This window comes from Triticum urartu, chromosome 5, assembly GCF_003073215.2.
Source record: "Triticum urartu cultivar G1812 chromosome 5, Tu2.1, whole genome shotgun sequence".
Taxonomy (NCBI): Eukaryota; Viridiplantae; Streptophyta; class Magnoliopsida; order Poales; family Poaceae; genus Triticum; species Triticum urartu.
The window spans coordinates 559,855,662-559,877,613 of record NC_053026.1 but is presented as its reverse complement, the minus strand read 5'-3'; the positions used below and the strand labels follow the sequence as shown (position 1 = coordinate 559,877,613).

Below are 21,952 nucleotides of genomic sequence, written 5' to 3'. Positions count from 1 at the left end.
TTTTGCCACGACTTCCACGAAAGTCATTTCATGATTAAATTTTACAAGCACTCGGAACATTTATCAATGTTTGTCATATTTTTTTTTACATATTTTTAAGGACTGTGATATTTGGCACACGTGTGCCATATAAGCAAAACTGCCACACCTCTACTTCTTTCATTTTAAAGTACCACACGATCCCTCGTCCTTTGACCTCGCCTCCTCCCAAATGACCCCGGAGGCTCGCCCGAGAAACATGTTTCTCCCGCACATCTCGCGCGCCCACCCCCGAGAAAACTGTCACTTCTTCACGTCTACCACATGATTTCTCCTCAGGACAAAGTTACCATGATATTCGTATGCAAGTTATCAGGCCTGTGTTGCGTAACTTACCATACTATTTACATAGAACGTACGAGGTACTATGCTTCAACAACTACACCCCTTCAAAGTCACCAATGTATTTTATACACAAGTTAGAAGGTTTTCGATGTGTAAAATACCGTGGTACTTACACATAAGTTATCAGGGTATATGTACATCAACCTCCCCCTGGTCAAAGTTACCATGGGGGATTGTACATGAGTTATCGGGTCTACAGTTCGTATATTATCATGATACTTGCACCTAAAAACCTGGGTGTGTTTCAGTAGCATTTTCCATAGGTCAAAAATTACCACGATGTTTTTGCGTAACTTATCACGCCTATAGCACGTGTGCCCCTCATGACACTAAACATTATGTCACTTTCTCGTGGCACGCCATGTGTTGTGTTCATCCAAGAGGCCCACGCGCGGCGAGTGTATGTCTTTAACAACTTTTTTTCCTTTGGTAAAAAAAAGTTACCATCATGTTTATATTGCAAGTTATCGGTTATGCGGTGCTTATATTATCATGTTATTTACACGAAAATTATTGGGAATGTTTTGAACAACTTTTTCCTGGGAGAAAAAGTTATCATGGTGATTCTAGGTAACTTATCAAGCCCGTAGTGCTTAAAATATCATGTTATTTACATAAAATTTATCAGGGGTATGTTTCAGCAAATTCTCCCCCACGGGTCAGAAACTTATCATGGTGTTTAGTTATCACAGTGCATATATTTTCATGCTATTTACACATAAAAATGCCAGGGGAGGGAGGTATACTACCGTGTTATTTACACAGAAGATATCGGAGTATCTTTTCAAAAAAAAATCCCTACGGTCAAAGTTACCATGGTGTTTCTACCTCAGTTATCAGATGTGCGCTGTGTATATTACCATCTATTTACACATAAATTATCGGGTATCTTTTCACATTTATCTTCCCCAATGGTTAAAATTACCACGATGTTTGTATCTAAATTATCAGGTCTATAGCGTGAATGTTATCGTGCCATTTACAGAAATTACCGGGGGACGGGTTCAACAAATTTATTCCCAATGATCAAAGTTACCACGATGCTTGAAACAAAAAAAATTCAGTGCTAACATATTAAAGGCAAAAACATGTCAAAAACAATATTCCCCTTAGCTTGTTCAACAATCAGTGTCATAGGTGAGGTGGTTAGTTCCCTTCGTTGATTAGCTGCATACCTCCAGACCAGAAATCAAATCCTAGTCCAAGCATTATTTTTGCCCGAAAATTAGGAAGTCACGTGAGGCCATAATTGACGATTACGAAAATTAGGAAGTCACGAGCGGGTGTGCCCGCGGGAAAGGAAGGAGATCGGGAGGCGTGCAGGAAAAGAAAGAAATCGGAAGGGAGGTCGGGAAGGACGTGTGAAAAAGGAAGGAGATCAGAGGGCGTGTGGCAGTTTTGCAATCTGACACACGGTTATCATATACATATTTCGTATTTTCAAATGATTTTCATTTTTCCGAATTTTAGTATCTTACTGTTTATCCCAAGCTCATTTGAGCCGAGGAGCAGAAGAGCGCTTTGGTAGAAGCTGACCCAATTCTTAAATTAGCTTGGCAAAGGCAATCTCATAAAATTAGCTTTCTGTTCCCTCCGTCGTGTAGCGGCCGCTACCTACGACCCGATTTATGGAGCGCCGTGCCGAGTGCCGACATTATCCGGCCGATACGATCAAACTGGCGCCACGTACGTAGCATAATTGTTGGAATTTTGCTAGTAGGCCTTTGATCCAAAGATCAACTAAAATTTGGAAATTCTTTTGGCCTATTCATGCATACATGTGAGTGGAGTGAGTGAGACTAAAGTTTAGTCTCATCCCGGAAGTTGAGAGAGAGTTGCACCTCTTTATAAGGTGAGCTCTTCTACCATTTGTATAAGCATGAGAAGAGGAGACCTACACGCGCGCTCCTCCTCCTCGCTCGCCTCGCCACGCCTCGTCACGACGCGCCGCGCCGCGCCGCGGATTGCGGGATTGAGCCGAGCCAAGGACAGAGCTATGCACGTTGTCTATATTGTGACGACTCAGACGTGGGGTTTACTCCCACGACCCACCCGGCCCGCACTATATAGTCAGGCAGACCCGCCTCTCGTGATCCTGTACGGGAGAGGGGCGATCAGGTTTTTGGGGAACGCATTCGCGCGACTGCTGGCAGCGATGACTTCGCGAACAACGACTTCTTCCCCGACCTCGGCAACCTCGTCCTCGACGACATGGGCGACAACGTCAACGCCGGCGGTGCTGCACCCGCTGCACCGTATGTGATTCTATCCTTCCTGTTTGAGATCGTGGTAGAATTCATGCTTCTAGTATGTGCCCTAGATATGATATGCTAGTTCGCATGATTAGTTTAATCTCTGCTGCTGTGGTCACGATTTATCTTCTGTTTATTCAGATTAAATCTCGTAATAATTTGCTCATATTTCCAACAATAATGTCCAGCACTTTGATCTACCAGCTACGACCCCTCCTTTACGATTAAACATTTCGACCCGTATGGCACGTGGAGTACTACTGACACTTGAGCTCCATTGCAGTCTTGACGGGTAGCGGTGCCACGTGCGATCACCAAGCCTTTGGAACGAAGGAAATCAGGCACGGCGCAGTGCGTGCACGCTTCGCCGGCGACGGACGCGTGCTGATTTCTGGTCTACATGGCGAGCCCCGGCCGGTAAGCAAAGGGCTGGTGCGATCTGCTGGGCCACAGCGTGACCATTGACCAGCTCTCCCCTGTTGAAATTTCCTTCCTTCGATGCCTGACAGAAGGAGTGGCACGAGCTATGAGCGGATAAGAATTGCCGTTGTGGAGCAGCAAGAGCCATAACATTTTATGAAAAGAAAAACAGTGGGCGATACCTCACCCGTTGAGCTCCTGACGGACAACTTTCGAGCGCTGAGAACTGCAAGATCCACTGCGCAACAGAGTACCAGGAAACGTCAACAGGATAAGGATAATGCCAGCAAGCAGTTAACTATGCGATGCATTACACTAGTAGGACCGGCTGGGACTCCAAATGGATAAGCTTTTCATTCAAAAAACAGGAACTCCGCAACAGGTGTTATCAGCAATGTCCCAGCCCAAATATAACCGCAGTACTACTGCAGCAAATGGGCAGGGTTGTCTGGTCTCGCTTCAGCCTCACTTCGTTCTGCAAACTGTGCACTTTTTACAGGAGATCATATAGCAAACGACACTATCGGGTTCTCGACCTCCAAAATACCGCAGTCATTCCACGAGAATTGCAATGTAAAAGTGCTGGGTTTTTCAGAAACAAATTGGGAACTTAAAGTCATTGACAGGGGAGCGAAGCTAACTCCAATATGAGGTGCTGTTTCCATATGCAAACACAATATCACAGTCTCTAGTATATATACGTTTCGGCTATAGACGGGAAACACAAACATGGAGTGCCTGTTCTAGGCTGAAACAACGGTCATATCCCACCCATATCAGTCCGTATAGCAAGTCCATTCTAGATATGACGTGAACACAATAAAACATCGCACGTAGACCAAAAAAGCGCACATAACAACTTCTATAAAACGCAGATTGCGGGGGACCCCTAGAATAATACGAAGATAAATGAAGTATAACCCTTGTGAACCTGCACATATCTTTTATATATGTTGACTGAGTCATCACTTTAATCACTACTAATGGCACTTCTAAGTGAAAAATGCAGGGGAGAATAGCAGACAAACTCCCTAGGTTTTCTAGAGAGATTAGCTAGATCCATTGCAGGTCATCGGTATCTCAGAAGAACACCTTTAAGCCCAACTTATTCCTTTCTCTCCAGCAAAAATCAAGCCCAGCCGAACATAAACTACAAACCACTTAGGTACATAATTGCCATTGTTCATTCATCCAAAAAACATTACTGCCAGAGTTGCACACTTTCAATGCTGCAACTTTGGACCAAGCAATTGTGCAATTTTAAAACTCATTGGGTTCAGCCAGTCGTGTAATGAAAACAAACATGCTAAGTGTACCTGAAATCAGTCAGCTGTGATGCAGAAACAAGTATACAAACTGTCTTGTCAAGTTTAGATGTCCACAAATGCTGAATTCAGCAAATGCCCTCCACACAGAAAACCACGCCCATATGTACAAGTTTCGTGGGAAATTTGTCTGTTTGGAACCATCTCATTTGCATCCATCCTGTCAGTAACGCGACCTATATATTCCTTTCCGTCTGCACACCCAAGTGTTGATATTACTCACCCTATCCCTATCTGAAGTGAACTAACTGCTACAAGAAAGTCCTCAGAAAAGAGTCTTCAGCTTCTGCCTCCAACGTCTTCCAGCCTCCGCCCAATGGCATAGCGGTCATGCCTGATAGAATCATGGAGCTGAACGAACAACACATTGCCAAGATAGTAGAAGGCGCAAATGCCAAGGCTGCCCAACCATGAGAAACGGTAGGCCGTCGAGTTCAGGGAGGCAGAGTAGCCCAATCTTGGGAAGACGCCCTTGGCAAGAACATAAGGAACACCCAGAGCAACGAGTAGCTTCATGGCGACAGGAATGCACACATCTTGAAAGAACCACCACATTGGTCTGAGCTCTGCAGCAAAATCTTCATTTGCCCGCTTAAGCTTCGCCTCCCAACTTTCATCGACGTGGTTAATCCATAAGAGCTTAAAGAACCGGCCCAGGAGCCAAGTGCGGAAAAAGTTTAGAGCTGGAAAATCATCATCGGTGCCAACGAAGGGTGATATCAGTAATAAGTCAGCCAGCAAACCAATCAAGAGAGGAATGATGACCGTCTGGCAAAGAAACAATCAAGTTACTCAGCTGTAGGATAAACTAGAAAAATATATAAATGAAGGCACCTAGATTGAATTCCTCACCCATATGAAGAAAAGCAGATCCCTCTTCAAAGCTAGAAGGCATGTTCCCCCAGAAGTCATGCATGCAGATAAATCTCTAAGGGCGGCAATGATAGTTGATATGACGCAAAATCCAACAGAAATAGCAAACAAATCTACAAGAAAATACTTGCACAAGTAAGCCCAGACAAGATCAAAATTTACTTCCATTGCAAGTCCAATGATTATCTCTGAACAGTCATTTACCATTGGACTTCAATCCACCTGCTACTGGCAGCGGAGGGATGGCAATCAGCAATGCACGACCTACTGAGACTGGAAACAAAAGCATAGCAGAATAGAACATCACAGCAGTCAACCATGCTAGGACCACGCCTAGAATTGTTTGAACAGCAGCATATCTCCTGCTGCAATGTGCAAGAAGGGTAAGTAAGCATCACATGATCCATATTGCCCTTATAAAAGCCATGTCAGGCAGCAAAACATTATTTGGATTCAGTACCTCACTTGATTGGCTTACATAGGTTTGAGGATCCAAATATGTAATCTTCTAGTTCTGGAACCTAAAGCCTACTTGAACCATATTGCAAGTTATCCCTATCCTGAAATTTTACTAAAACAAATCGAAAAATATGGACTACCATAAGTACCAAATTGTCAGCATGCCAAGTGTGACCGCTTAATGAATTGACAGTGAGCAGAGACCCAAATTGCAAGTTTTCCCTATGGTAGAATTTTACTAAAATAATTAACAGTTGATGGACTAGCATAAGCACCAAACTGTCAGAATGCCAAGGTGTCATCGCTTAATAAATTGACAGAGCAGAGATCCAAGAGTACACGATAATTCCCTATGAAAGACGAATATTTTCGCAAGAGATGCTGAGATGGACTGTCCCCTTGAACAGAGGTAAACAGGAGAGCACGTGCCAAAATCACTGGCCATTTTACAAGAATGGAAGTACCCTATTTAAACAGTGAACAGTGAAACAATAAGTAAAAGATAGATAAAATTATAAAATGGACGTAGATTCAGTCTGGCCAAAAAGACTAAAATCAGGGCTGACTGTGCAGCTCCTCCCTGAGTGAAAATCAGTATGGGTGTTTACCATTCGTCCTTAGCATCATCGCTGGTACCATACTGGTCTTTTGGTGCAACATTGTTCCCAAGAGCCTGACCAGTAGTGACAAATCAGTACCCCACTACCCTCTCCATTACACGCCCAAGGTAGATGACTGTTTTGCCAATGAGATACGTCATGTGATGAACAGCAGAAAGTAACTCTGCAAAGTTTAGTAGTGGCCCTTGCCAAACTGATGTGCCCTTAGCAGGATGATCAAAGTAGCTACGATTCAAAAAAATAGTAAAATCAATGTTTTGAGTGAGCATAGATGGGCAGAAACATCAGATAAAGAACAGAAATTGAATACTTACGTGATATCTAGTGGGAACACCTCTGATGCCAAAAGGTCAGCAATTTTGATAGGGACAAGAATGACCAGAGGAACAAAGAAAGTGTCCACAAAAAGACCAAGAAGGTTCTTTAAATAAAATTTGTAGAATGGTTCGGAGAAGTTATAGTGGAGAAAGGGAGTGACAACTCCTGGCCCGAATATCTACTCAAAAACAAAATACAACGCTCATGAATTATTTTCTGCGTCACTATTAACAATTTAACATGATAAGACCATAAATATAATAGTATGGTATTTACCTTGTGAAGAAGTCTGAATAATCTGGGGCGTATTTTCAAAAAGGAACGTCCAATAAGCCAATGTAGGGCAGCAGAAGCAAAGGATGAAGCAATCAGAAAATTGAACCTCTGGGACATTGTTGCACCAAACATTTTTGAAGTGCAGATATCAAGCGACCAGCCGAAGAACAATGGGTATATTATCACGTTGTATAGGATATTAAGAGAAATATTGGCAACTCTGGTTAATTTTATGATCCCTCTGAAGAATATACCATACAATCTTCTAAAGAAAATTGTGACCACAAGGCGCTCGCCCCTCAAGTACGGATAAGTATGCACCACAGCAAAACTTGCACCCACCTTAAAGATAAGTTCATATCCAATTAGAAGGGTAGAAGTTGTTGAAGTGTAAGAATTGACTTCATCCACATTGCCAAAGCTGAGACATGATGTTGACCATAGAATTATCCTTCCCAATGAAAATGGGACAAAACAAAATATACAAGCAAGGGCCATGTCAACTATTACCACCTGATTAGACAAGTATATTGTTAGATCTTTCTAGAAATAAGTAATAAAAAAGCAAGCAGGAGATATTTCAGGCTCTCATCCTCCAGGAGGACGCAAGTAAGCTACAAACCCACAACCTTGTAGATAAAAAAGGGTAGAATTACCTTAAGAAGGTAATAATAACATACTACGTTAGCATAGCAACTAAAACACCAAAAGAACAAGCTTAGACAGTTTTGGCGGTGCAATTGAAATAATAACCAGAAGAAGTCCAAAATCTATATTTGGGAGTAGTCCTCCCACTAGTGTATCCATCCCGGCCAATGGAAGGCACAATTTCAAGGTAGTGAAAGAAGCAAAGAGTTTAACATCGTCATATTTTATAGAACAACTTATAACAGTTTCTTCCATGTGACCATCATTCAAGTCTTGCTTACATTTCTTACAATAACCTGTACACATCCAGGATAATACACTTCGAACTAGCGCCATATTGTGCTGTGCCACTGTGACGAAATGTAAATAAACAATCAGGAAAACCTTGGCAAGATGTGCTAAATGCTCCAGTTCAGGACAGAACTGCATTAACAGGTGCTTTACTACGATACGAGAAGGATATTATCGTTCAACGAATACCGTAGCATCGTAATAAACAAATATAAGTAGCACACGTAGGATATTAGTTGAGAAGCAATGATCATACCGCCAAGGAAACTTCAACAGCCAATATCGCTAGGACCTGGAAGGCATCAAGTAACCAAAACTCCTGGCTCTCACTCCAAGTAACCAGGCGTTGAACCCAGCGCACATATGGAGCTACAGAAAATGGTGCAACCCAGCGTACAAATGTAGCCCAGAGCGCAATTGAAGCAGGGATGCAGGTCACAGATAGGCGTAGGGAGAGTAGATGGTGCACTTGAGCAAAGGTCGTGGCGAGCGCAAGACGCCATGTCCAGAGGGTGGTGAGCGGAATGACAAACTCCCAAACGACACAGAAGGCGAAGAATAGGGGGAGCAGCACACCCATGAGTTTCCTGGGCAAACCCGCCATGAGCTCAGAAACATGCAGCCTCGCAGGGGCATCTGCGGCGTAGAGAGGACGGGTGGAGATGTCGCGGTTGCACACCTGCAATGATAAGAAAAAGATCAGACACTTCAACATTGGTATCACATTGAAATGGAACTGAAAATGAGTTCAACATAACCACAGCAATAATATGACAATAACAACGTATTACATTGCAGAAGGGGATATTTTCCCTGGCAATCTTACATTGCGGAAGGGGATATTTTCCCTGACAATCTTACACTGCAGAAGGGGATATTCCCCCTGGCAATCATACCAACGCCAACCATGACATAGTTCTAATAGTAAATGGGGTGAAGGTCGGTACTGAACCAGATTAATCTAGACGATATCAAAAATAGAATAAGAACTAAGCGCCCCATACCAGACCAACAACATGAGGGGATCAATCATGGCGGACATGATGCCGAGACCCAGGGGGGAGGGGCAGAAGCACGCGCCTGGAAACCCTAGCGGGGTGGGGGGGGGGGGGGGGCAAGAGATGATACCTCGCAGCGGTTTTGTTGGCGGGCGGCGAGCCACCGGAGCTGGCAATCGTCGTGGACGAACCTGATGCTGCCGCGGCAGGCGCAGGGGCGACGCAGAGGGCGGTCCGCCTCGGCGGGGAGGCGGCATATGCGGCACTCCTCCCCCTCTAGTCTTCGCCGTCGTATCCGGGGCCATCCGCCGCTGGGAGTGCCGTCTCCGGCGGAGCGGCGGCGGTGGCGGCCGCGGCCCCGGCCATCAGGCTTTCCTTCGGGAAGCTTCTCTTCGGCACACAACTTCCGTGGCGCGGTGAGGTTTTTGTGCAGGGCCGTGAAGGGTTTGTGTCGACCGTTGGATGGAGATCCAACGCCAGTCAAGCTGGCTGAAGCTTTTCCACATTTCAGCTGTTATTATTAGATCTCCGACAGAGCCCCGATAATCCATCACTCTACCATATTGGAGCTGCTACGCTTAATACTTCATCCGTTCGGAATTACTTGTCTCGAAAATGGATGTATTTAAAATTAAAACATGTCTAGATACATCCATTTCTGCGACAAGTAATTTCAAACGGAGGGAGTAATACTTTCAGGATTTTGATCCAGAACACCTGGACGAAGGGAGTAGGTGCTTTTGAGAATCCAATAATTCAATCTATTCTATATCTCTCTACACTTGCATGTAAGCACTATCACAAAGTCTATTTTCTCGTCACTAATTCAGATCATTATGTTTCAACCACACACAATTCAACATCATTTCTCCACAAATTTTAGATTTTAAATTCAAAAATTCAAATTCAAGCATAATACAAAATGCATCAAATAATATAAATTAAGCATGAAGTTCATTGCCCATGGAGCTGCCACATGTGCCCAACAAGGTCATCATAAAGTTATCATGCTCCACGGGCTCCAATCTGCACCCCCGAAACGAAAATCCGGAGTCAGTTTTCATTCTTGAGAGGTGCCGCAGGCTTCACATATGTGTGTTCCTCATTCTCATATTCCCTCCGTTCCTAAATATTTGTCTTTTTAGAGGTTTCAAATGGTGACTACATATGAAGCAAAATGAGTGAATCTACACTCTAAAATATGTCTATATACATCTGTATGTGGTGACCATTTGAAATCTCTAGAAAGACGAATATTTAGGAATGGAGGAAGTAGATGCCAGCAAGCCGTGACTGCACATTACTGGGAATCTAACACACTCTATGCACATAACATTATCATGCAAACACATGAACGCTGCAACAAGTGCTAGCAGCAATGTTCTGTGTCAGTACAACCACTACTGTAGCAATTTGACATGGTTACCTGGTCTGTCTTCAGATTTCTTTCGGTGTGCGTACTTTACACCTTTTACAGAATAAATACAGCAAGTTTACATACAGGAAACCATAGAGCAAACAACATCATCAAGCTCTTGACTGACAAAACACTGCAGCTATTCCAGTAGAATTGTAATGTTGAAGTGCTGAGTTTTTCAGAAACTCAACTAGTTGCCAGGGGCGCAAGTATCGACCCCATGAGGTGCTATTTTCATACGCAAACACAGTATCGCCATCTATAGTGTAATATGTTTCAGCTATAGAGTGGAAAAACAATCACTTGAGTACTTTTTCTAGGCTGATAGAATGGTAAAACCCGACCCATTTCAGTCCATATAGCAAATTCATTCTAGATATGATTGAACAGAACAGAACAGAGCAACGCAAATAGACCAAAAAAGGTAGTCCAGAGCACATAGAAAATATGTAAAGAAAAGGTGATGAAATCCTGATTCCCTGAGGCCTTGTTCGGTTAATCTACTTCTCAAAAGGATTGGAGGTGATTGGAGGTGATTTTGGCTTGTAGGGGATTTAATCTCCCTCAATCCCTGCCAATCCCCTTCAAATCCACCTCAACCGAACAAAGCCTGAAAGAAGGACACCAGGATAGTGCACTTCTCTAGAAATGAATGTTTGCCTTGGTGCTAGCTTAGAATCCCTTCTATGAACAAGCATCTTTTTCAAATCTACAAGAGACTGCTAGTACATAAGTTATTTTTGACTTGTAAAATGAACTGAAGTTCTATTCAAAATTCCAAATCAATATAAAATACATACAACTGTGGCTATTATTAAAGGAAAATAGCATCAATTTCATACAGCGCATGGCTCATCAATGATTGATCACAATCACAGAAATACTCTGCAGAACTCCAATTTGAGTAAATCTGGATATTTTGAAATGACAATGGGCATTTGCATGTTTACCATCAGACTAAACGCACTTCCATTAACATTTTTTAAGGGAAAGCCATCCAGCGAGCATTAAAAATTATAAATTGACCAGATTCAGTGGAAAACGCCAACAAGACAGTTAAATTTATGGTAACTTAAAACAAACATGTTTTCCTCAAAGAGATTATCAAAGCAACTACATCCTTGTCTACTAACTTCCCCACGCCTCTCACAATTCGCCATATCTCTTTCCCTAACTATACAAAGTGTCATAGTTAGTAAAACAATCAAACAAAATACTGATGTAAAGTTTATAATTCTTGTGTGTGAAACACTGTGGATACTGCAGTTTCTTTTCTTCATATTACCATGAAGCCATGTCCAAAAGGAACAGTTTAAAACAGAAGTTAGAGAAACAATATGCAATTAACAAGCAACCAAATCTAACACCAGTACGTCAAAAACTGTTTCTGCACCTGTATCATGTAAGCTAAGACGGAGGAACAGAAATCCAGTCCGTTAGTATTTTACCTTTGGGGGGAACTTTCATCGGACAATGCATCGACATCACTAGAGTAATGTTTGTAAGATCCCATTCAATATGTGATACCTACTGCTTCATATATGAATTCTTAGGAACCTCTAGTACACTACACAGGATGAATAATAAGTCGTCATCACAAATCTACATAGAATTAATATTGAGCTTACTAAAACTTCGAATCCAAACAAAGCATTCACAAATCCAATTGTGAAATGAGGAGGTTAAGCTATGTTTGACATCATAGAGAACAAAAGATAGTTGAAAAACAATTTACGAACATATAATAGATAACGACATGGATAGAAAACAAGACAATTAGGAAACCGACCAGAAAAACTTTCGATATTGATGATATCAGCAATGTTATAATGATGAAGATGTCAGTGATACAAATTCCTTCAAACGTACAACACATCTCCATACCAAATAATGCCTCAAACACACTTTCTCAAGGGCACAACAAATCAATCACTTCGATTACAGCCATGAATAACAACCCCAACCATAAGCCACAATAAAGCCTTGCAACCAAATTACCCCATTTCAGCTCTTTTTTTAGTTGAATTTACAGTTTTTCAGTACAATTTTAGCTACAATTTGTACATAAACAATGTGCAAATTATACAAGCCAAAAGCCCCCACCCTGTTGGCTGCATGTTCAAGCGGTAACCAGGAATCGAGTTCCATTTAACACATGCAGGCACAGTGTTATGCAGATTGTGGCGACAACCATAGACTTATCACTCATATACCTCATGGCTCGCAGTCCGCTGTCGAACGCGGTGTCCCCACTCTTTCTCGCCCCATCGTGCAGCTTCCACAGCACAAACTCAAGAAATGACCTCACCGTCTCAAATGTCACCCTCCCAGTAACATCAAGCACAAAATTCCTGTTGCTTGGCACTGCCAATGTGCTAGAGACTGTCTCCACCCACCCTTCCCCAGCTCTGCTACTGCCAGTGCCACTTCCATTGTTGTTGCCATTGCCATTATTATCCAATTTACTATTGGCCTTGGAGATAACTTGGTGAGAGGTCTTCACCAAAGTCTCCACTGCCCCGTTGCATACTGAAACAAGCAATTCCTTGACCTTGGCGTCATGGCTTGGATTGGTGAGCCCTTCGAAGAGCTGCTCGTAGGTATTGATGTGTATGGTCTTGTCAATGAACACCCCCACGGCGGTGCCGACGAGGACCTCAACCCAGCTGCTAATCGCCTTGTGCCCCTTTCCCGTTGCAACCACGTTGACCCAATCGGGCGATGAGGAGGTCTGCCCGGGAGGAGACGGGGCGGAGTAGAAGGCCATTACGAGGTGGCGCGCGAAGCTCCCGGCGACAGCGGACGCGAGGCGCTCCCCGGAGTCGGAGAAGAGCTTGTCGACGAGGCGGTCCGTGAGGGCCACCTTGCCGCCGGAGCCGGCCCCGGGGGTGGAGCCGACGCCGCGGAGCACCCCGGCCGCGACGGCCTGGGAGAGCGCGGAGACGGTGGCGGAGACCTCGGGGGAGGCGGCGAGCTTGGCGAGCTGCGCGACGCTGCGGGGGAGCTCGTCGGAGTCGGAGCGGACGAAGTCGGCGAGGTCGGAGGAGACGAGGGCGGCCGCGTCGGCGGAGGACGCGGCGGCGTCGAGGAAGGCCGCGAGGGCCGCGGCGAGGCGGACGAGGCGGCGGCGGCGGGCGGCGACGGCCGGGAGGTGGTAGATCTTGTACGCGCCGTAGGCCGACGCCGTCCCCAGCGCGGCGAGGAGGAGCCAGCGGCGGCGGCGGCGGGAGAAGGCGACGAGGCCGTCCATGGCGGTCGCCGCGCTGGTCAACGGGGCTAGGGTTCGGATGGGGGAGGCACGTCGGGGGCGGTGGCGCGGATGAGCGTAGCGTGGAGGACTGCCGTGATGGGTTGGTTGTTACGCGGCGGAGTCGCCGATAAAGATGATGGGTTCCGGTGGGCCCACGGCCGACTACTTCCCAGCTTTGTGCTCCTCACGAATTCCACTCTTTTGTTTAGAAACTCCTTTTTTTTTCCTTTTTCCAGCGTGACGAATTCCACTCACTGTGGAATCACACGGAATATCTATCTGAAGCCTGTGGATTTTGGGGCTGGAATGGCCTGGGCTTCGTGAGCCGCATTATGGACCATACATACTTTGGGCCGAAAAAGAGACGTGCAGTTCTGTTCGGCCAAAAAAAAAACCAAAGATAACGCCGGGCGATTGCCTCTGTGGCTTCTCTTCAAAAAAATTACTCTGTCTCTACTCTCTCGTTCAACGCAATCTGCAGAGACTCCTATGGCCAGTTTTTGGATGCATCAGCAATCAAAATACAGGGGGTCGCGGAGCCCGCAACTCTCGAAGCACTGGCTTGCCGGGAGGCGCTAGCACTAGCTTCAGACTTGGCCCTGTCCGATTTCATTGTGGCTACTGACTGCCAGGGAGTAACAGACGACATCAAGAATGGTACGGGAGGGACGTATGCTAGCATCGTCAAAGAGATTAGTGAAACGTCAAGAGACTTTCATCAATGTACCTTCATCTTCGAAGGTAGATCCACCAATATTGAGGCGCATAGTCTCGCTAAGCACGCTTTCGGTCTAGATCTTGGGCGCCATTTGTGGCTTATAAACCCACCAGACATTCATTGTATCCCTATGAACTTATTTGAATAATAAAGTGTGTTTAGACTAAAAAAAAAGCTTTGTAAAACATCATTCCCTACCGCAAAAATAAAATAAAATAAATCATCCCCTAAAAAAACTTCGTTCAGCATCAGCTTCTATGGCATTGATGTGATAAAAAAGAATCTGCCTCTACGGCAAATGGCATTCAGCTTTGTAACGTCAACCCCATACTACTGTTTTCCCCCTAAAAGGAACATCACACCAATAAGTTCTTCACTTCTTCTCCCTCCGTTCCATAGAGTTTAGTTCAAATTTGGACTAGAACCATGACCATAATTATTGAAAAGAGGGAGTATATATAACTAAATTGGTGATCCTTGCTAACCTACTTCTCACCACATGCAGTTATGCATTGAAAGAAACACAATTCAACCGTCAACACAATGCATGAAAAGAACCACCTCAATATGCAATCATGCATGAAAAACTATTGTACTACTCATATTAATAAAAAAAAAATTATTACATAAAAAATATAATATCATATATCATATCTAATTTAATTTCAATTCTTGTATTATTAATTAAATTATCATGCTCCAATCACATTTAAATATATTGCAAAAAATCCTACAATAATGCATGGGATATCATCTAGTTGAATGAGTAGATAGCCATTCATTTCCCAAAATGTTTTTCATGTTCATTTTTTCTGTTTTTGTTTATTTTCCTTCTTGTGCTTTAAATTTTCACATCAATTTTTTTACTAAGTAAGATGGTCTCTAACTTGTATAGTGGGAGATCCACACTAGAAATCAATGCGAGGGTGAGTTGTGCAATTTTTTCTACATATGGTGGGCTATAAGGGTGTGTTTGTAAGAGTTTTACTTCACCTTAAACTCCACTCCACCACTAAACTGTAGAGTTGTAAAATAGATTTGTCTAACGACCAAGCTCCAAATTAATTCAAGTTTTCAACGTAGATTATAGTGAAAACTCTAAAGTACCCTTCCACCTCTGTCCTTTTTCCTCGGAACCTGGTAATGCATCGGTTCAGGAACCGTTTTATTGATTATTTGATTTTCTTCTCTCTTTCTTTGTTTTGCATGCATCACGTGTTAATGAGTAATGATATGTTTCATATTTCTATAATTAATAATGACCAAGAATATAAATGCAAGGAATTGAGATCTTAGGATTTTCTTATGGGAAAAATCCGGTTGGGATTCATAGGTTTGATATAGCATTTTTCCCATGAAAGCAGTGACGTGAAATAATAAGCATAGGCATGTGAATTTGACCAATCAACGAAACATAAAAAGGATATTACATAGGTTGGGTCATGTTATATCTCTGCTACTATAGTACATAAAAATTTGAATTTTGATTACCTATCCGCCAAGACTCAGGAGCAATTATGAGCCATCGATTTGCTCTAGGAGATGAATATCCACCATTTATCAATACCTAGTCAAACGGTTGACATTTCTTAGATTCGCTGTGTACAGAGAGGCGCCAAAGTGACTCCACTATCTTTCTGGAATCCTCTCGGCTCCAAATGGGCCCACACACATGTTGGTCCAAAAGTTCAATGCTTAACAACTGGAGCCCTGGAAGATTCAAGAAAAAACAGTGGGTAAACAGCTACCTTTACAAATCAAAGCACTGAACATTTGTTTCCACCGAACTTTCGAACGCAGCAATTTGACGATCCTTCTGATCGAATTTAACACTCAAAATCATGCATACAACAAAACTAACAACGTGGGATAAGCAATTTTTTCATATACAAGATGAGTGAAGAACATGTGCATAGCACGTCCCTTCTACTAGTAGACAGTATGTCCGTAAATCCAAAAAAACATCCATTGTATCTAATGGCTAATACTCCACTCAAAGTGATCGAAACCCTTGTATACACTTGGATTATGTAACTAAAGCAGAGCCTTGCATAGAGCATAATGACATAGTTGAGAGTAATATTCCCTTCAACCTACGCATCAAATGGGACAACAAATCAAACCCTCTTTTACCCTTAGCACGTCAAATCTGACAAAAATAATTGCTTGTCTTGGTGTCACCAAAAATGCTTTGCAAATTGGGATATCCTCCATATAGTGCACATCAGTCCGGAAATGCCATTTAGTAGACAGGTGCATCGGTGGATTTAACAAAAACATATTTCCGCGACGCAAAGAAAGAAGACAATTATACACACACAAATACACATATAACAGGTCAAGAAAATGAAGGGTTCTCCACCTGATAAAGATTGACTAGGTTGGAAGCAAGGTCAACCACAATGTCTTATTTGGCAGAGATGGAATGAATGAAAACAATAGTAATTATTGGATGGAAATAAATACATGGGGGCACTTGGTGGGGAAGAGAAGGTATGCCAATCTTATGAGAGGTTGTGCATAAACCCAGGCATATGCCGGGCCGGGTCAGGCTTGTAAAAGCCCGACCTTCTTTTCTCAAGCTCGAGCCCTGCCTGAAGCCCGAAATGCACTCTTTTATCAAGCCCGAGCCCGGCCCAAAGTCAAGCCCGTCCGGAATGTTATTTTCTAGTGTTCGCTCGTGTAAGACCGGCTTGAAATTCTGGAAAAAGAAGCCTGAACCCGGCCCGAAGTACCTTCCGGGCTGCAAAATGAGGCCTGAGCCCTGCCCGAAGCCCTTTTTTCGGGTCAGGTCATCAGGCCGGGTTGTCCATGCTCGGGTTTAGTTGTGCAAATCCAAGAGGTGTTGTTGCAATAACCAGGCAGTAGGGGTACCACTACCACCTAATTATGCGCAATGAACTAACGAGAGTCGATTCATCAAATTTTTGCCTTCCATGTGATGCTAAGGTTGTGAGTAGTTATTTTTCCTAATATTTTTAATTGTGCAGTGTTTGAATGTTTTCTCATGGGGTTATGTATTGCATGTCATAACACAAATGACATAAATTCTCTATTGTCATTGTTTTGGTATGATGTGGCTTTGCACTTTGATCTAATGAGAAGCATTCAAGGGATCCATATCTTCGTCTCTACCTCGGTACTTATCTTGTTCTCAAACCTTTCATATTGTGTGCATTGTTTGCTAGTTGTCTCATTTTATCTTGTTGCAAGCTTTCCATGCCATTGATGTTGATTTATCTTAGTTGCATTTCCAGAGAACTTGTAATCTAACAATCTTTGAAAGAAAATGTACAGTAATTAATACAAGAAATAATATCTATTTCCAGATTCAATTATCATATTATTAATCAAAACATTGATATTCCAACAATATATCTCCACAAATTCCCACAACAACGTGCGGGGTGTCACCTAGTTGAATGAGTTAACAATCCGGTGATTTCTCAACAAGTATTTTTATGTGTTCTTATTTTGTTCTATTTTCTATTAGCTTTTCTTCTTCTCCTTTGATTTTTTTTCATCATTTTGCCTATGCAAGATGAGCTCTAACTTTTACTGATGGAGACAACCATCTGAAAATCGGTATGAGGGTGAATTATTCGTGTAATATGGGATTCAAGTGTATGTTTGCAAGAGTTTCACTTCACCACAAACTCGACCCCATCACTCTGGAGCTATAAAAATGTATTTGGCTAACAATCAAGGCTCGAAGGAGATTGTAATGAAAAGTCTAAAGTACCCTCTCTCTCCCTCCTCCCCCTCCCTTTTCCTCCGAACTTGGTATTTCACCGGTTTAGGAAATGTTTCATCAATACCTTGATTGTCTTCTTTCTTTCCCTGTTGCGCATCATGTGTTAGACACAATCAAGCATATTTTATATTTTATTTGCTAATGGATAATTCCACTAACTAATTAGTAACAAGACCATCAAATGAACTAACTGGCAAGAAGAATTGCATATTTAACAAGAGTTTCATCACAAAACCGCTCGCATTCTCTTGAAATGAACTATGACCTGTAAAAAGAATTGCAAATACCACATGTGTATGGAACAATTGCCAAGAACTCAGTGTTTTAGTGATGTTTCTATCAAGGCTAAAATAATTCTCCCATAAGGTTAAAATATGTAGCAACAACTTTGCATTAGAATGCTTTTATCTACCTTTTGGAAATTTGCAATGCTTCTATCTACCTTCCGCAAATTTGTATTGCAATGCATCTATCTATTCCTAATTTAAGAACAGAATTTATACCAAAAAATATAACCAACGAACTAGTGTTATAGTCATGAGAGAAGGAGTAGAAAAACATTTTCTTTGACTAACCAACATGTGTATGGACACCATTTACCAACTAAATTATATAACCTCAAGAAGCATAAACCCGACAGGAATAGCAATGAAAAACAAAGATATGAGAGGATTAGGCCAGATGACCGTTGCAGGTAGAAGTGCTGGGATGAGGTCTTTATCAATATGTTAGCGACAAACTCTCGGGCTCCTGGTGGAAGGCCCTCCACAACGAGCTCTAGAACAACACAACGACAGTTCAAATCCGCTGATGATAGGGCGACATGTGGTTTGCGAGGTGCTAGTTGAGGGCATCAACCAAGCAACTCGAGAGACATGCTTCTTAGGCACCGGGAGGGTTCACATATGGTAGTGGTACGGGTACCAAAATGTACAAGCTTCTAGCAAAGCATACGACTTTCTAAATGTATATGATGATCTCTAGACAAATGGGCTTATACGAATCATATGACGAACTGCCACATGAGTGGATATACAGGAAAGGAATCCAAATATGCCGAATCACTCATGTCATCATCTTCTACATCCTAGGTCTCTGTGTTCTGCCATCTGGCTTATGTTCTTCATGTATCATTCAGATATAATAACTCTATGAAATTATGTCGGTACTTCCACATTGGGTAATGTAAGAGACATCCCTATTTTCTCCCGGGGGTCTTAATTACTGTTGTTTAGCTTTCAGTTAACCTCTGACCATCAAATTAAAAGTGAATAAACTACCCTCCTCTCTTTGAAACAAGGGGCACTTCAGGTTCAAGGAGTGGCACAGGAGAGACGAGGCGGCAATAGAGAGATGGCGGCGACCTTATGGGAGGAGTGGCAGGGGAGGTGAGGGCTTGGGCAACTGTGTCAAAGGTGCCGAGGTACAAAAGTGTGTATTTCGAAACAACTTTTAGGATAGATGGATAATGGGGCTCAGCGTACTGGCTGAGATGATTATTGGCTGGTCCATTTTTAAGGTGCTAGTTGAAACATTGCTTCATGTCCGGGGTGAAAATCCTTGTTCTGGTATTTGTTGTCAGGCTCAGCAGCGATGATCTTGTGTCGTTACCTTATTGAAGGTCTCGCCTCCTTGCTGATGTACTAGCCTTTAATGCTTGCTCTACCTGGATGAAAAATTCTTGCCCTGGCCATCAGCCAGACATGGCGACAGTGAAACAAAATCGTGTACCCTTTCTTGAAGGCGTTGTTGTGGAAGAAGATGACTTAGTCATAGGTGTTCTATTCTTTCCCTTGTAATGGTTCGACCGTGATTGTCTTTCATCCTATACTCCGTTTAATAATCATAACAATGGTTGCGTGCATCGCAATGATGCAAAGGCCGGGGGACTCAACAACGCCTATGACTTGGGATAATGTGCAGGTGCGGGAATCAAGTGGAGTAGGTTAATCGACCTTTTTCTAACTTCACCAAAATGAACTGGCCGACATCTGAACTCCAGTTCACCAAAACGTGAAGCTACACAAGTCCAGGACAACTCTTTATTTTTCTAATAAAACTGTGGAGTTAAGTTGTCCAATGCAATCTAAGCCGTTGTGGTGGCATTCTCTTTCAATGAGCGTATCTGAACTCAGTAGAATAGATTGTTGGCGGATGTTGTTTGCTATGATGCAATTATAAGGTACGGAGTCAAAGACGAGAAAAATTGACAAGTTTGACACGTTCATAGACCTATTTATGAACCTGATCTAAGCTAAAAAAAATGACTTGTGAACTTTGGCGGTAGCAGCGTTGTAAACTAACGCAAACTCGACTGGAATATCAATATAGACCCGAGAGTATCAAATGTGGCAATACGAATGTCAAGACAAGTGATGTCTGCCGCATGTGACATGGTCCATGTACTGGAAAATCATGTCGCCATTCATCGTGTGCCCGCTACAGAACGGCACCGCCCGCGCTTTCAATCTCTTGGGCGACCGGTGACCCAGCGGTGGGTGGCGAGTTGCAAATATCTACACTGTATGATCATTCCGGCATTTCATTGCAAGCAAGGTACTAGAGAATGACCATGGAGCCCATGATTTTTGAAGCATAATCGAGCCTACAAGGAAACAACCAAATTACACATGCATGAATTCCTCCCTGTATCATATTTACAAGCTGAAAATCCCAATTTCAGATGGATCGGAGCAGCATGAACAATTTTTGGCAAGCATGACCTGAAACCTGATCACACACGAGCAGTTGAGGAGCAGCCGGCGGCTAGCTCAGCCCAAGGCCGACACCTTGTTGTGGCAGTGAGACTTCCTGGCCCCCATGGCCCCGCCGGCGTAGCTCTGACTGCGGGAGTAGAGCGTGGCGCCCGCACCAGCGGCGAACTCGCACGGCGCGTCCTCGTCGATCGGCGCCATGGACGCCGCCCCCGCCACGCTCTGGCTCCTGGGCACGGCATGGAGATGGTCGGCCTGCCGCCGCTGCTCGACATCGCGCCTCTGCGAGGCCGCGCGGATGAGCTCCCGGAGGTCCTCCTCGCCGCCGTAATCGGCGCCGGAGCCGCAGCTCTGGCTCCTGGGCAGCGGCGCGGGCACGAGCACCGGGTAGGCGCCGAAGGCCGCGTCGGCGGGGACGTAGCGCGCGCACCCCGTGATGCTCCGCACGTAGAAGTCCCGCGCGCGGCCGAACGCCCGCGCCGGCGCCCTCCACAGCCACCGCAGCTTGCCGCTCCCCGGGCTCATGCCACCCGCCCGCCCGATCACTCGACCCACTCTCCCTGCAAGAAACGAACGCTACGCCTGCTCCCCGAGCTACCAGGCGAAGGATCAGCGGATCACAGCACTATCACGGACGCTGTGATGGCGGACAGCACTGGAGGATCAGGTGCGCGGGCTTTGGTTTAATAAGGTGGGGATGATGGCGATGATGGATTTGGTCGGGTTGGGGTTTCGAGCGTCTGCGGTGGTGGTGGGGTGGCCGCCTTCTTGTACCGGTGGGAGCCGGGCCCGTGGCGCGTGGGTGTGGATGGTAGGTGACGGGGACGACCTCCGCGGCAGTGCGGAGTGGGCGAAACTGCGCGCGGTCACCACAGTGGCATCCCCTGTATTCCTTCCGGCGGCGACGTGGCCGAGACGGCGTCCCGCGTAGGTGCACGTTGGTTTGCTCCGGTCTTCTAGACGGAGCGGGTCAACACATCACCGGATAGGGGCGTGAGTTGGCGGTGTGACTCAGACAGCCACGAGGTCTGGTGCACCGGTGAGACGGTGTGATGATCCTGTGAGCGACTGCGCCTTTCCGGATTTGAGAAGGGAAAAAGAAACGCTGGCCTTTTTCTGGTGGAGTTTGACGTGACTGCTTGGATGGTTCCGCTGCCGAGCGCATTCGCGTGACTGTTTGGCGTCTGGTGGCCATCGTGGCATCGCCGTCGGTGCTCGCGGAATGCCAAAAAGAT

The 21,952-nt window shown here is 44.3% G+C and overlaps 2 protein-coding genes and 1 pseudogene across 2 annotated transcripts; all 3 read right to left on the bottom strand.

The window, feature by feature from the left end:
• Nucleotides 1-4,345: 4,345 nt before the first annotated feature.
• LOC125507375 lies at nt 4,346-11,962 on the bottom strand (annotated as a pseudogene).
• Nucleotides 11,963-12,257: 295 nt separating this feature from the next.
• Nucleotides 12,258-13,674, bottom strand: LOC125510707 (protein PHLOEM PROTEIN 2-LIKE A10). Its single transcript, XM_048675959.1, has one exon. The coding sequence runs from the start codon at nt 13,529-13,531 to the stop codon at nt 12,401-12,403; it is 1,131 nt and encodes a 376-aa protein (XP_048531916.1). The 5' UTR covers nt 13,532-13,674; the 3' UTR covers nt 12,258-12,400.
• Nucleotides 13,675-20,563: 6,889 nt separating this feature from the next.
• Nucleotides 20,564-21,618, bottom strand: LOC125506011. Its single transcript, XM_048670894.1, has one exon. The coding sequence runs from the start codon at nt 21,240-21,242 to the stop codon at nt 20,775-20,777; it is 468 nt and encodes a 155-aa protein (XP_048526851.1). The 5' UTR covers nt 21,243-21,618; the 3' UTR covers nt 20,564-20,774.
• Nucleotides 21,619-21,952: the final 334 nt, after the last annotated feature.

Coding starts and splice junctions, on each gene's coding strand:
- LOC125510707 (XM_048675959.1), bottom strand. CDS start 13,531: ATGGACGGCCTCGTCGCCTTCTCCCGCCGCCGCCGCCGCTGGCTCCTC.
- LOC125506011 (XM_048670894.1), bottom strand. CDS start 21,242: ATGAGCCCGGGGAGCGGCAAGCTGCGGTGGCTGTGGAGGGCGCCGGCG.